General features: G+C 45.5%; 2 protein-coding genes across 3 annotated transcripts in view; one reads left to right on the top strand and one right to left on the bottom strand.

Moving 5' to 3' along the window:
- Window positions 1-975, top strand: part of grik4 (glutamate receptor, ionotropic, kainate 4) — a gene marked incomplete at both ends in the record, with an annotated part of 156,478 nt that extends 155,503 nt beyond the window's left edge. For both annotated transcript variants that reach the window (XM_080007177.1, XM_080007176.1), the window contains one exon: window positions 538-975. In XM_080007177.1, coding sequence (XP_079863303.1) covers window positions 538-975 — 438 coding nt within the window. The remainder of the gene's footprint in view (window positions 1-537) is intronic.
- Window positions 976-10,302: 9,327 nt separating this feature from the next.
- On the bottom strand, window positions 10,303-13,638 carry drc12 (dynein regulatory complex subunit 12 homolog; the record flags this gene model as incomplete). Its single annotated transcript, XM_080006627.1, has 5 exons — window positions 10,303-10,431; window positions 11,278-11,408; window positions 11,509-11,601; window positions 11,807-11,926; window positions 13,608-13,638. 5 exons carry the CDS (start codon window positions 13,636-13,638, stop codon window positions 10,303-10,305), a joined length of 504 nt encoding a protein of 167 aa, XP_079862753.1.
- Window positions 13,639-14,728: the final 1,090 nt, after the last annotated feature.

Genomic DNA, 14,728 nt, shown 5'->3' with positions numbered 1-14,728 from the left:
TGTGTGTGTGTGTCTGTGTGTGTATGTGTGTTTGTACATGTATCTGTAACTCTGTCAATGTGTTTCTGTGATCGTGTGAACCACATGTGGAATGGTATTTAATCGCCTACTTCTTTTTCACGTACAGGGTCAGCCCTGTATTTCCAAATGTTCAAGCATAAAGATGTGTGTATAAAAGTCATTTGTTTGTCTGGTTTTTGTACGTTTCCCAACAAAACAAGTCTGGAATTCCCTCTGGATGATTTGTGTTCTCCGTTGTATCGTTGTTTCTCTCTCTCTCCTTTGTGTGTGTGTGTGTGTGTGTGTGTGTGTGTGTGTGTGTGTGTGTGTGTGTGTGTGTGTGTGTGTGTGTGTGTGTGTGTGTGTGTGTGTGTGTGTGTGTGTGTGTGTGTGTGTGTCGGCGTGTGTGTGTGTATGCTGTTCGTGTGTGTGTGTGTGTGTGTGTGTGTGTGTGTGTGTGTGTGTGTGTGTGTGTGTGTGTGTGTGTGTGTGTGTGTGTGTGTGTGTGTGTGTGTGTGTGTGTGTGTGTGCTCGCAGCAGTCCATGTGTGAGGAGATGGTGCGGGAGCTGCAGGGGATCGTCCTGTGCCGCGACAGCCTGCAGGTGAGGCGGCGGCGGGGAGGGGGCGCGTCCATGCTGCGCCCGCGGCCCTTGCCCCTGGAGGAGCGGCGGGCGGCCCGGGCCGCCGCCGCCGCTGCCGCCGCCGCCGCCGTGGGCCTCAGCAACGGCAAGCTGTGCGGGGGCACCGGGCTGCCCGAGCCGCTGTCCCACAGACTGGCGCAGGAGGCCGCCCTGGTGGCGCGGGGCTGCAGCCACATCCGCATCTGCCCCGAGTGCCGGCGCTTCCAGGGGCTGAGGATGCGGCCGCCGCCACCACTGGGGGGTGGCGGCGCCACCGCCGCCCTGCCGTCCCCCGCGCACAGCGACGAGAGCATAGAGTGGGACAAAACCACCAACAGCAGTGAACCCGAATAAGCCCGGATCGCGCCGACACGCACATACATCCGGGGGAGGACACGTTGGCGTTTCCCAGCAGCCGCCGCTCCGGCGTCGCGGATCGGTGCGTCTGGGCTGCTCCGAGACGGACCTGATCTCCAGGAAACCAGAACGTTTACCGTGGACTTTGTTGTTCTCTGGAGGGTGTCGGTGATTCTTTTTTTTCCTCCTCTTTTTAGCATTTTTTCTCTTTGTTTTTTGTTTTTTTTGTTTTGTTTTTTCGGGGGGGGGGGGGGTTGTACCCATGAGAAAATGTATTATCCATCTCAGTCCAATACAAAACAAACTGTACAAAGGACTGCGTATCCATGTGGACCGGACTGTCTTTTTGGCCCCGTGTCCTGCGTCAAACTGGCAGGAAACCAAGCAGCGGTGGGACATTTGTACTATGCAGTATTTTCAGCCGTTCATCATTGTGCCGTTTTTTTTGTTTTTTTTCCTTTCCCTTTTTCTTTTAAATTATTGCTCTCCTCTGTTGTTCCAGTACTGAATATTGTTCTTAAACTATTGCTCTTCAATGAACTTCGAGGGAAGGAATCTTTTTCATCTGGACACTTGCACAGTTGGAAGGCCTGCGCCGCCTCTGGGGGGGAAGCGGCGAGGGGACGAACAAAAAAAAAAAAGGCCGAGATGGCTCATGGAAATGCTTTTGAAAGTGCCAAAAAAAAAAAAAAGAAAACACACGAATAATCTTTGTGGCTGGAGAAAAAACACCACAGCCTTGATGAAACTGCAAAGACAACACACACACACACACACACGCACGCACACACACACGCGCGCACACACACACACACCAACACACACACACACACACACACACACACATAGAGATGTGGACTTGTTTTATAGTAGTGACTATTCTACAAATAAAGATGTTTTAAATGTTGGTATGTCTGAAAGACAGCGATGCACATCTAGAGGCCTTGGCAGTCGCTCATTGGATGAAATATTGCCGAGGCGGCGACCACGTGGTTAAGAGTGTCTGCGTCAAAACCTGCCGGCCTCGAAATGTAACGGGTGAACCGCAAACACACACACACGCACGCCCGCGCGCACACACACATACACACACACACACACACACACACACAGGTACAAACAAACACACACACACACACACGCACACAAAGCCTCACGTCTGTAAGCAACTGAAGGCCAATGTTCACAATGCTTCATCTCACTCTCACACACTTTCTTTGATAGCGCCACACGACCATACATTCTGCTTTCAACGTGATCGCTCTGTGTTTGTACGTAGCGTTCCAACAGCAACCACGGTGATGCGCGGGGCTTTTAAGCACCGACTTTAATCGTCATTCCACTCATATCTCATCAGAGGCGTCGGGTCGGAATCCTTCCCTGGGAATCTCGCAGAGTTACGATTGGAAAACCAAGACCGGTTCACCAAAAACAAAATATTGATTATATTGTACTTCAACGCCTACTTACCTTTGTGCATACTGATACTTATCATTATGAAAGAATGATTTGACCCTTTATAGCGATAACAATTAAATTGGTAGATGTCACATGTAAATATTAATGTAAAGGACTTGATCTTCTTCCAAATGTGGGAATTATACATTTTATTGATTAGATTACTCCTTGATCAACAAAGTACCAGCAATAGGGATCTCAGAATCAAATGTCCATGTTTGCTAGGGATGCAGTCAATGAATGAAAGAATTTTGCTGCTTTATTTATTTTATATATCATCTTCTTGATTTTAAGCATTTCACCATCTCCCTGAATCAGCTACCTACATGTTCTCTCTGCCATTAGGTTTATCAGCCCATATCCATAATAACTATTGACAAAAATGCATTATTTACATTATTCACCGTGGTTGTGTTTTTTTTGGGGGGGGGCGGGGTCTCAATTTTCCTCTATTCAAGAATTTCAGTGGAGGTTTTGACCCCTGGTCCGGAGTGCTTCTAAGCTCTGATGGTAGCACGTTGGTGTTCAAAATACTGTAGAATTTGACGTGGTCGGCTTCCCGAAGAAACGGATTTGGAAATCTGCGGATGCCGGACGGTGAAAAGAGTCTCCTGTCGTGAGAGGGTGGCGGTGTTCCAACTAATAGCTTTAAATCCAGTCATGTCGTCTGTGTGGGTTTACCCGATATAGTCCAAGTGGTGTCATTTCAATTTTTGAATTACTGTCCTTGAAAGAGTTTAAATACATTTTTACCGCCATTCAATTGAGGGTCGCCCACTCACATGTACAGAAACGCACAGACACGCGTCCAGACACACACACACACACACACATACACACACACACTCACTCATTGTGAATTAATAACAAAGCAGATCTCGCCGGATCTGTGAGGTACAGCCGTTGCCATTTTGCCGAATGGTATTTCTGAGTGTAACTTCTGAGCGGAGGATGTAAAAACTTTTCTAACCACAAAAACATTTACAGAGGTGCTAAATCAAGCATGGCTGGAGTGAGATTGCCAATTACCTCAAAGGCAAGGGGAGAAGTGGAGTCGAAATTAAAACAAATCCCACTGGAAGACGTCTGGGATATGAGCGATCGCTGGGTTCGGCTGCAGTGTGGTCCTTTTCCCCTTAAATCGAAAGAATTTCATTCCGACCCAAACACATTTTCGGACAACCGGCCGTCATATTTCTCAGCTGTTTAGCCTCGTACCTCGGTTCACATCCCTGGCATTTAAGCAATTTGGTTCCAATTAAAATCGTGACGGGTCAAGAGAAAAGAGTATTTCATTGATGGGGTTGATTCGTTGTGCGGTACACAGCTTGACCCCAAATGAACGGTGAATACCATCTCAGTAACTTCTAACCGTGAGAACCTGAGAATTACTTTCATTATTATTATTGCTTTTACTCCAACCCACTTCGACACGACCACGTTACCTTATTTCAAAACAAACAAGGAATCAGTGCGTCTAATGCTGCTTTCCTCTACCCGCGCCTCCATTCGCGAATCTGTCGAGCCGCTGGGAATCGCCGTGGCTCGGGACTCGTCTCCTGGGAGATTACCCGGCGAACGCCGCGGAGCGTCCCCCTCGGCGCTTCTGCCTTTTTCCTCCGACGCAGCGTGAAAACCTGACAGGCTTCTCCAGCGTGTCCCCAACCCGCGTGTCGCCGTGCAAATCAACATCGCACCTCACACGTCCGCCCCCTCTCCCCGCCGGAACTGCCCGCGCACGCACGCACGCACCCACGCACGCACGCCCACGCATCGCCACCTGTCTCGGTCTCCCGTCAAATATATTTTATCACGCTCCGCTCTCCTCCTTCTGCCTCTGGTGCCCCCCGGTCCATAAATAAAGCCGACCCGTCCCTACCCGCCATGGCCTACCAGCTGTTGGATTTATGGGAGCCCATGATGGCATCGGTGGACCGCAGAGGTCCGCAGGAAATCCACTTCTCTCCCGGAGATCATCCAGTTGTAACGTATAGCGAAGGCAATTTCCCCCGCAGATGGTTTTAATGCGGTGAGGGTATTACAATTCCACACACTGTGCATTTGGACATGGTGCAGGGTTCACCTGCTTCCACGGCGGGGAAATTTAACATCCGCCCGTCGTTAGTGTGTTACTTAGAGGGTGTTTCATTTACATGACATAACTCATCGATGGCCCCAAAACGCATAAGACATTTATTTTTGAACACTTTAAACATGGTCTCTACCTCTGCCTCCGGTATGGTTTTCAAACTTTCTCAAGGCAATCTATTCATTTTTATGTCAAAATCCAGGATCGTCCACCACCAACGCTCCGCCCAAGGTAGATGAGCGGAAGTGTGTTTGGAGTCCATCACAGCCTCTAATGACTGTCAGATCTATGCCTGCCTATAACATCGTGACCCACCATTGATTATGACCCCCTGCATAATTAGATTGGAGGAAAATTGAAAAGAAAGCTTTTCTATTGATTTGCTGGCAACGCGTTGCTAAGGCCAATTGTTGTGTGCATAAAGAGAACGTGTTTTAAGTGCTAGAATTTTCTACAAGGTGAGACGCTGTCAAGGCCTGTACGCAGCCTTTTGTTCACAGACAGTTGTTGTTGAACATATTGACCAAAACATCTTGACATTGTTTGTCTTTCAGAGAAATAAAATGGGAGCTTCATTAACTCAGGTGTTTCATTCCCTTACTACAGTATTCATCCTGCCTTGATCGATGGCAACCAGATGGGGAAGCATTGATTACTCGGTGGTCTGCGCTTGTGTGTGTGTGTGTGTGTGTGTGTGTGTGTGTGTGTGTGTGTGTGTGTGTGTGTGTGTGTGTGTGTGTGTGTGTGTGTGTGTGTGTGTGCGCACGTGCCATTTGTTGAAGTGTGCATGCAAAGGTATGCAATACGGTCTCTCTCTAACTCAGTCACACACACACACACACAAAGGAGAGAGAGAAACAACAATACAACGGTGTGATGTGCTTTTACAAGAAATCAAAGTCACTTTTGACAGTAAAGTGAAGAAAACATGAACTAAACAAGGGATCAGATACATCCAGTTTATTTTACAAGCATTTTCTCAATGATTACAAAAGTCAATATTTCTAATTACAAAACGAAATTGTAAACGATCAGCTGTCTGGCTCCTCGCGCACGTAAGTATATTCAAATATCACTGGAAAAAAGAAACAAGTTCAAGTTCTACAACTATTCATGTAGTTTCATGTGGTGTCTCTAAAACTTGATTATTTTACTTTTCAGCTTCATTCACAAAGAAATACGTTGTATTTTCAGGCACGTTTGCGATAAATAATGATCCTTTCTCGACACATTTTTGCAAAATGCCTATTATGCCTTTTTTGACTGAAATAACTTCAGTCAACCAACCAAATGTAGAAACTTCAAAGGGCAGATAGTCTTTGTGTTTAAATAAATTATTTGTTCAAAGATAAAGGACTCTCATCACCGGTGTTAATTTATCATTGGAGCATGGAATTAATCCCTGTGTAAATGATTTATCACCTCAGAGGCTGAAAAATGCACCATATATGTGTGTGTGTGTGTATGTGTGTGTGTGTGTGTGTATATATATATATATATATATATGTATATATATATGGGTGTGTGTGTGTGTGTGTGTGTGTGTGTGTATATATATATATATATATATATGTATATATATATATATATACATATATATATATATATATATATATACACACACACACACACACACACACACACACACACACTGTATATGAACCTTGCAAGTAATGTGTTCAGACCTCTCTCCCACAGCGGATGTTGGGTTTAATCTACTGTACAAAAGGGGGGCTGGATCTAATTTTTTGCACCATTAATTTTTTTTCTTTAATAAGAATTTAAGATCATTAAGTGGGTGTCGGTGCTAAAGGGCCCATTTCCTTCCTGGGGTCCAATAATTCTTCTCATGAAAAAATAAACATTTATTTATCTGTGAGCATTATTCTCAAGGTCCTCAGAGCTTCTGTACACAGCTGTAAATCTGCCTGGTGACGGCATCATGGGCTGTCGCTACGGTGAGGCCCGGTGACACATTGCTTAACATTTTTTCCAGGACAATACAAACAAAAATCTCATGTACATGAAGCTGCTCACGTTTGTATTTTTTGTAGTGAGTGTCTGTAGTGTTGCTTCCCATTTTATGTTGCCTCGAGTCTGGAGCACCGGCTGAACGCATACGTGCTCCGTCTTCACTGTCCTTTTCCTGCGCTTAATCAGAGTTGACAAGTTTTTGTTTTCAAATAATTAATTTGGAGTTTGGTGGGTAGGCGGAGACCTTGGGTAAGGGCTGGAGGGTTGGGGGGTTGTGGTACGTCCTATTTGAACTGGGAGGTCGGAATTTCAGACTGTCATTTCAACTGCAACGCTCCCTGAAGTCGAATTTCCCACTCGGACAGTCAAAGAACCTCAGCAGCCCCGACCTCAAAATACAAGATTTGCTGCTCCACGCATCACTAATAAATGAAAGCATTGTCTGTGATGTGAGCAAGTCTGTTTGGACCGGAACATGTACGTGTTCTCAGACTCCCAGAGGAGCGCTACATGCCCCGGTCCCGTATTTGTTCTGTAGTTGTCTGTATTCGGAAAGAGCAAACACGACAAAGGTTCTCCTGGAGCCCTCCGTCTTGGTTTTTCCGACTTGTACTGGAACGCGGTCAACTCCAATGTGACTAGGTTAATAAATTTGGGGTTTCAGGAGAATCATCCCCCCTCTGTGCTTCCGGGAGGGGTAGGGCGTCCGGTGGAGCAGCGTATTCCTCCATGTTGGGGAGGTCGTACAGCTCAACGCGCCGCGGGAAAAGCTGTAAGTCTTTCGCGTTGGCCCACTTTGTCCAATCTTCTCATCACAGTACTCCGCCTTGAACAGGCTAAGGCCTTTGAAGCCTCCCACTACGAAGAGGAGCACGTCCACCACCTCCAAGCCAAAGTTGGTGCAGGGGGTGGACATGGAGGAATAACTGCACGCCAGGTGCTATTGGTCATTAATGGAGGGTACGTTTCGGCACTGCGCAGGAAGTTGACAGTGTCAAAGCCTCCCACCCACACACTCCTCAGGGGTTAATCCCCTGTGAAACCCTGATGTAAGATGTAAACCCTGCGGTGCAGCGCAGCGGCGCTGGCGTGGCGCCTTCTCTTGTACATGGCATAGATGCGGCAACGCTGACGCTACAGCGCGTCATGTCCAAGGTGCCAGGTTCGGGTGGCGAGGTCGAACTTTCGCACACTGTTGAAATGATCAACAACATCCGTTGAGGAAAAGAACGCAATGGCAGGCCCTCGGTTCCCTCCGCTTCATTGGTCCCTCGCCAGTGTGTTATTTTTCAGTTGCAGCCGTCAGTCACCCAGCCTCGACGGATCTCGGGCAGGAGCAGGGCCATGTGGTCCCCGTGGTCCCCGCGCTCCTGGGCGCGGCGGTTGCTCCAGCGCAGAACGGCATCAAACACAATGCTGGACATTCGGCTTGTTCTCTTCGGTGAAGGCGGCCAGCTGCCGCACTGTTAGCGCCAAACTCATCGGACACTTGAACCGTCTCCTCCAAGTGCTGCGGCATGTACAGCACAGGTCGACTTAACGTCTTAGCACACACACACTCATACACACACCTAATAAAACTTCAGACAACCCATTATAGACCGTCTCAGTGAGGTGTTTCAGATGGATTTTGTTTCCTTTCTTAAGTTTTTTGTGGTTTTTCGTACATGAGCCTTCAAGAAGAGGTAACCTACAGCTAAAAGAAATCCCATCACTGTCACGATGCATTATGAATCACATCCACGCAGAGGTGTCGGAGCCAAGACGTCAAGACAAACAGCGAGGCAAGAAAGCTGTCAGGATCTCGGGATGAACAAGTTGAGAAGCAGGCGAGTTTCCTGAGTGACAGCTCGCCCCTGTCTGCGACCCACCCGTAGCACTCGCCGCAAGGCGCTCGGGACGACCTTGTGAACTTTGAACTCTGCGTCGTCCACCGTGGCGCTTTACCTTCCGGCCGCAGTTTGTTCAGCACCGTCTGAGCTGTCGCGCTCGCCGTCGTGCTCAGCGTCTGTTCCGTGTGCTTTGATGTAGAGGAAGCTCCAGAGTAATTGGGGGGGGGGTCCCAATTGGTTGTCCTTTGTCCCGTCTTCTTCTTGCTTGCGTCCTGCACCATTGCATTGTGCTGGTCCGTAGGGGAGCGGCTGCGTCCAGAACAACTTCTTCCTCTTCCTTCTTCTTCTTCTTGGGTTTTTGAACGGTTCAACTGCCGGTCACCTCTGAACCGTTCCTTCTACTTCTGAGAAAGAACCGCTTCATGTGCTTTCTCACAATTTCATGTTGCCATGACAACCCTGATAACGGTGCGGCGTCATAAAGAGTTAGCCGGTAAGTCGGAAAAGTCACATGGTTTCGTTTCCTCGGGACGCACATAATTTGGTGGGATATCGTCACTAAGGCAACAGAAGGAGGGAGAACACTTTTACGTCAAAGCACTTTCATGTTTTTCATGAAACATGTAATAACTTCAAATGTATTGTAATAACAAATAAAAAGCAAATGCTAAAGGACATATTCATTTATATAAAGCTTTTGATTAATGGTTTAGCTGAGTATACAAAATAGGGGTTGAAGCCAATGCGAAAGTGCTTCAAACTGCAGTTCGGCTATCGGCCGCTAGATGGCGCCCAAGATTACCTCAAACTGAATGGAAGTCAATGGAAAAATAATAAACTTAGTCAGTACATAGATGGATACTTTTTTGATGAATAGTATATAATTGTTGTAGTCTTATGTAGTGTCTTCAGTATCTTCTTAATTTTTTCTTTTTGTTTGTTTGTTTGTACATCTGTGTGTTACCTTATATTTGGAGATTATATTTATTTTATTTTTATTTATTACATTTATATAAAATTTTCTCTTGTATCTCATTGGCAATATGATGGCGCTAAGTCTGCACCCACTCTTATACTCTTAAGGTATTTTGTGGTTGTGACACGAATAAAGACTAATTCACCAATTTATTGATGAATGACAAGTTGTTTTTGGATACCAAATAGAAAAGGCTCGAACCAAATGAGACAGTAACAGATTTTAACCAGTTTATCAGGGTCAAAAAGTCTTCTAAGATCAATATGTGGGCACTATATTGATTATTGGATTTATTTAGACTACTGTTTTCTAGTTTGAATAGTTAAATGACAGAAGGACTGTTGGCTGTCGGCTGATGAGGACTGTTGGCATCAGCGTAAACCATTGAGTGGAGTTGCAAAGCAAGCACTGAGAAAGGAAAATAAAAAAGATGCCGTGGCTGCAAAATGCCTCATCAGTACCTTCATTTCTACAAACCCTTAACACCGGATGAAGAGGTGGGAAGTAGCAGGAGCAAAGATAGTGTTTAACAAGGGGCCCCCCCTCATCCTTGTGTCTTATCACAATGCTCTCATGACCATAAAACCAATGAAAGCACTGATTACACACTGAAGTCATTTAATACTTAAAAAACGTCACGATGAAATGTTGCCCGTGGTCTGTTGTATAGAACCGGCTCTGCGTACACACCGATCGTGATCTACTGAAGGACACTTTATCAACAGAATTGCCGATAAAGAAAAGTCATCTACTACATCTAGTGGACACCACACCACATTGCAGGCATTGTATAAGTCTGTATTTAATATGTGCATCGATCCGGACTATGTAATGTGCCCATCCTAGAGCGGTCCAGCTATCTGTGTAAACAATCCTCAGCCATAAATTGTATGACAATTCGAAAGGAATCAAACATGCTACAGACACGAACCGATGTAAATGTGGCTCACTCAAATGCTCAAAAGAAAGTCACAGTCACTATTATGTAAGACCATTTAGATGTCAAGCTTATTAAGGCCAAAGTCAGCGAGCAGGTCCTTGTACTCTTGGTGGGTGGCCGAACTCTCGTCCTCCCACCTCTGCCGATGCGAGGAGAGCTGCGACGTCAGGCTGTCGAGGGTGTCCTACGATGAAAAGAAAACGCAGGTTGGAATGAGACGTTATTCTGATGTTTACTTGACAACAGCCTCTCAAGGTCTCAAGGTTTTTCTCAGCCTCTGACCGTTCTTGAAACAGTGCACGTCACGGACATCAGGCATATGCAGCTGCGTGCGACTGTATTGGAAAGGAAGTGAGTGAGATGACAACTGACCCAAGTGATGACCCAATTATTTAGGGATTTGTTTATCCATTACTATTGTGTAACTTGTCAGAGAAAATAAGACAGTTTACAGCCTTGGAAGAGTGGACTCGTGAAACACGTTATGCAGTAGTTACCTTTCCTGTCTCATAATTGCTTTCCAAACAGAGAATCAATTACTGTTTTTAAGAACCTCCACTTCTCTTTTTTTCTTTTTGGCCTTTTTTTTTTTCTCGCCCATTACGAGATTTCTCATTTTGGTCATTTTTATTATTATTACTTTTCAAAACAACTGCTCAACTCGTCCTGTTTAATTTCATGTTGACATGACATTTTTAATATATCTGTTTTTGGGTCATCGTCACTTGAAATAATTGCAATTTATGTGGAACATGGAGACAAGTTTGATATTAAACGTTTTGAACAGTCGCTTCCTTCCATTTCCGCAAAATATGAAACCCCATTATCAAATTGGCAGCAAACCATGAGGATAAAACAGCCATTTGAGAAGCAGCTGGGCAGCATCGATAAGAGGAATTGTTAATGTGGTCAATCATTGACTCTGGCAATTAAAGAAGAGCTTGCATATCCCTAGAGATTCGATACCCTGCCTTAGTATCGGTTTTATATTGACTTTTAACATTTTCATATATATATTTATATAGCTCACATGCAGGATTTTCTCATAGTCTGTCTCCATGCTGTCCAGTTTGTGCTGGAGCTCCACTATGACCGCATCCTTCTCCTCTTCCACCTGCCCCCGGTCACTTTTTTCGGTACTCAACTCCCCCTGGCACTGGACTAAGCAGACATTAACAACAAAGAAACGTCAATACTCTTAATGCTTATACCAATTATATATAAATATGTTTCCACAAATTAATAAACGAACGGTTCCTACCAAGCTGCTTCTGCAGTTGAATGACCTCCTCCTTCAATCTCTTCACCTTTTGGGTCAGGTCTGATTGCATCGTCTTGTACTGGCGACTAAGATCTAGAATAAAGCTGCTTATTACTGAAGTTCGAGGCAAGGCTGCCACTTCGGTAGATTTGTTTTTTTTTCTTTTTTCATTTCTTTCACCGTGCCTTATGTTATCCCAACCAAAGGCTCTTTATCGAGAGCCTCATAAGAATCGACTTCTAATCTCCGGGCACCGAGAACAAACAGTATCAAGCATTCCTACGTGTCTTTGCCGTACCTGCGGTGATGTCCCTGTGGTCCTGTATCTCCTGCTGCAGCTTTTGCTCCGTGTCCCTCGCATGTCTCCGCAGAGCGAAGCTGGAAGCCTGTGCATTCTGCGCCTCGTCGCATTGCAGGTCTGACACACACAGGACAAACAAACCCGTCTTTATTAGAGATGTCTTTCTTAGAGATGGTGGTTTGCATGGTCTCCACGCGTTCACGTGGGTTCCTTCCGGGCACTCTGACTTCCTCCCACAATAAAGGAGATCAAAAGTGAATCTTCCCCTCCATTTGGTGAATTAATAAGTACATAAAAATCGATATGCGTATACAAATATTTTCTATTTTTTTTGTGATTTATCAAGACATGTACCCTTCGTTGCCTGTGAGCATTATAATCTGATCAGCCACAACATTAAAACCACGGTGAATAACCACTAGTATTGTGTAGCTCCCCTCGTGCCGCCAAAACAGCTCTGACATGTGGAGGCATGGACTCCACAAGACCTCTGAAGGTGTCCTATGGTATCTGGCACCAAGACGTTAGCAGCAGATCCTTTAAGTCCTGTAAGTTGTGAGGTGGGGTCTCCGGGGCCATTTGTTGCTATATGAGGACTATGTGGTTCAATAGGGCTCCCCAAGCCTCCAGGGGGCCCCCAAGGTGCCATTTTGGCCTTTTTTTCCACAGCGCAGCCCTTCACAGAAAACAGACTTTTAGACAAATTACCTTACATCATTAAATGACCTATTGTGACCAGAATCTAGACGCGTGGACCATTCAGAAAATGTACGGGTTGTCCGGGTCCTTTGACGATTAGTGGGTTTTCTGAGCCATTTTCAAAAAAAAAGTGCTTGACACTCAATCGTCAAAATTACACAAATCTCCAATTTTCAAGTTATTGATACTGTATCACCGCATTAAGTTTTCTACGGTGTTTTTCAAGGTCACGGTCTTCAGGTGGCCTTTTGTGGTTATCTTTTTTACCCTTTTTCCCAATTCTCAAGCGGTCAAAAATGGCTCGAAAGTGTACCAAAGCTGTGCAATTAATGCTATCAACCCACACCTTGGTGCAGCAACTAATCACACATAATTGAGCATGGGAATGGTCATCACAAGGCATAAGTATCATGATCAAAACCCTTTACACTCAAAATATTAAGCAATTTATCAGGCGCTATTACAAATATGTTTATTACCTTTTAATTTACAGAAAAAATGTACATATAGTGTCAAGCTGCATCTCATTCCTTAGGGTCTCAGCTTTCTAATGGTGTAAGGGGGCTCTAGGCTTAAGAGCTCTGGGCTTTTTGCAGCTCAAGCCTCTTTTCCCTTTTTAAAGTGCACCAGATGGATGCATGTAAATGTTTTTTTTTCTTTGTTTTTATTTGCATGTAAATTATATATGCATGCCCCCAGACCACATTAGGGGGTTTGGAATCCCCCCCTCCAACCATAATTTCACAAAATAGGGGCCCCCAAAAGGCTAGAAACAGCCCTTGGGGTCTCCACGGAACAGGCTTGTTGTTCCAGCACAACCCACAAATGCTTGACCGCATTGAGATTTGGAGAATTTGGAGGCCAAGTCAAGACCTTGAACTCTTTGTCATATTCCTCAAACCATTCCTGAACAATGTTTGCAGTGTGGCAGGAAGCATTGTCCTGCTGAAAGAGGCCACTGCCATCAGGAAATACCGTTGCTATGAAGGGGTGTACTTGCAACAATGCTTAGGTAGGTGGTACGTGTCAAAGTAACATCCACATGAATGCCAGGGCCCAAGGTTTCCCAGCAGAACATTTCCCAGAGCATCACACTGACTCTGCCGGCTTGCTTTCTTCTCATAGTGCATCCTGGCGCAATCCCTTCCCCAAGTAAAACGAAGCACACGCACCCCGGCAATCCACATGATGTAAAAGAAAACATCATTCATCAGACCAGGCCACATTCTGCCATTGCTCCATCGTCCAGCTCTCACGCTCAGGCAGAACGACAGGGGTCAGCATGGACACTCGGACCGGTCTGCAGCTACACAGCCCCATATGCACTGTGTGTTCTGACACCTTTCTATCATAGCAGCATTAACTTTTTCACCAATTTGTGCTTCAGTAGCTCTGCTGTGGGATCGGTTCAGACAGGTTAGACGCATCAATTAGCCCATGGGTGGCAATGACCCTGTCATCGGTTCACCTGGTTGTCCTTCCTTGGACCACTTTTGGTAGGTACAAACTACTGCATACTGGGAACACCCCACAAGACCTGCTGTTTTGGAGACGCTCTGACCCAGTCGTCTAGCCATCACAATTTGGTCCTTGTCAAAGTGGCTCAGATCCTTACGCTTGTCCATTTTTCCTGCCTCCAACACATCAACTTCAAGAACTGACTGTTCACTTGGTGCCTGATATATCCCACCCCTTGACAGGTGCCATTGGAACGAAGTGGGCAACGTTATTCACTTCACCTGTCAGTGGTTTTAATGTTGTGGCTGATCGGTGTATTACATATACGTTGAGTGTCACAATCTCCAAAAAATATGACTCGCTTGAGAACATAACGCAAATAATGGCAAAATTCAGAAAATGGGATTTATCAAAGGTAAAGTGCATGAGAACGTAACAAATGGATGTGTTAAAGGCAGGCATTAGTTCTCTTGTTCCCCCTCATCTGACTATGTCAAACCCCCCTATATCATGGTTTCTCCAGTTTTGATGAATGCTGTGCACTGTACGCCCTCCCCCTCCACTGTCAAGTGCTCATAATAACCCATGAGCTTCATTTAAAAACGTTAAAAAAAAAAAAAAAAAAAGGGAAGAGGGAGATTTGTCAAAGGATGATGATAATGAAGGGGGCCCTTCACCCTGTGCCACTGCTCACCAAGGTGATCCTTTAAAATGGCTGCATCCAGAACGCTGCGGCTGAACTGCACTTCCGGCTCATTTTCA

Source organism: Zeus faber, assembly GCF_960531495.2.
Source record: "Zeus faber genome assembly, chromosome: 9".
Taxonomy (NCBI): Eukaryota; Metazoa; Chordata; class Actinopteri; order Zeiformes; family Zeidae; genus Zeus; species Zeus faber.
This window is presented reverse-complemented; position numbering and strand designations above follow the sequence as displayed.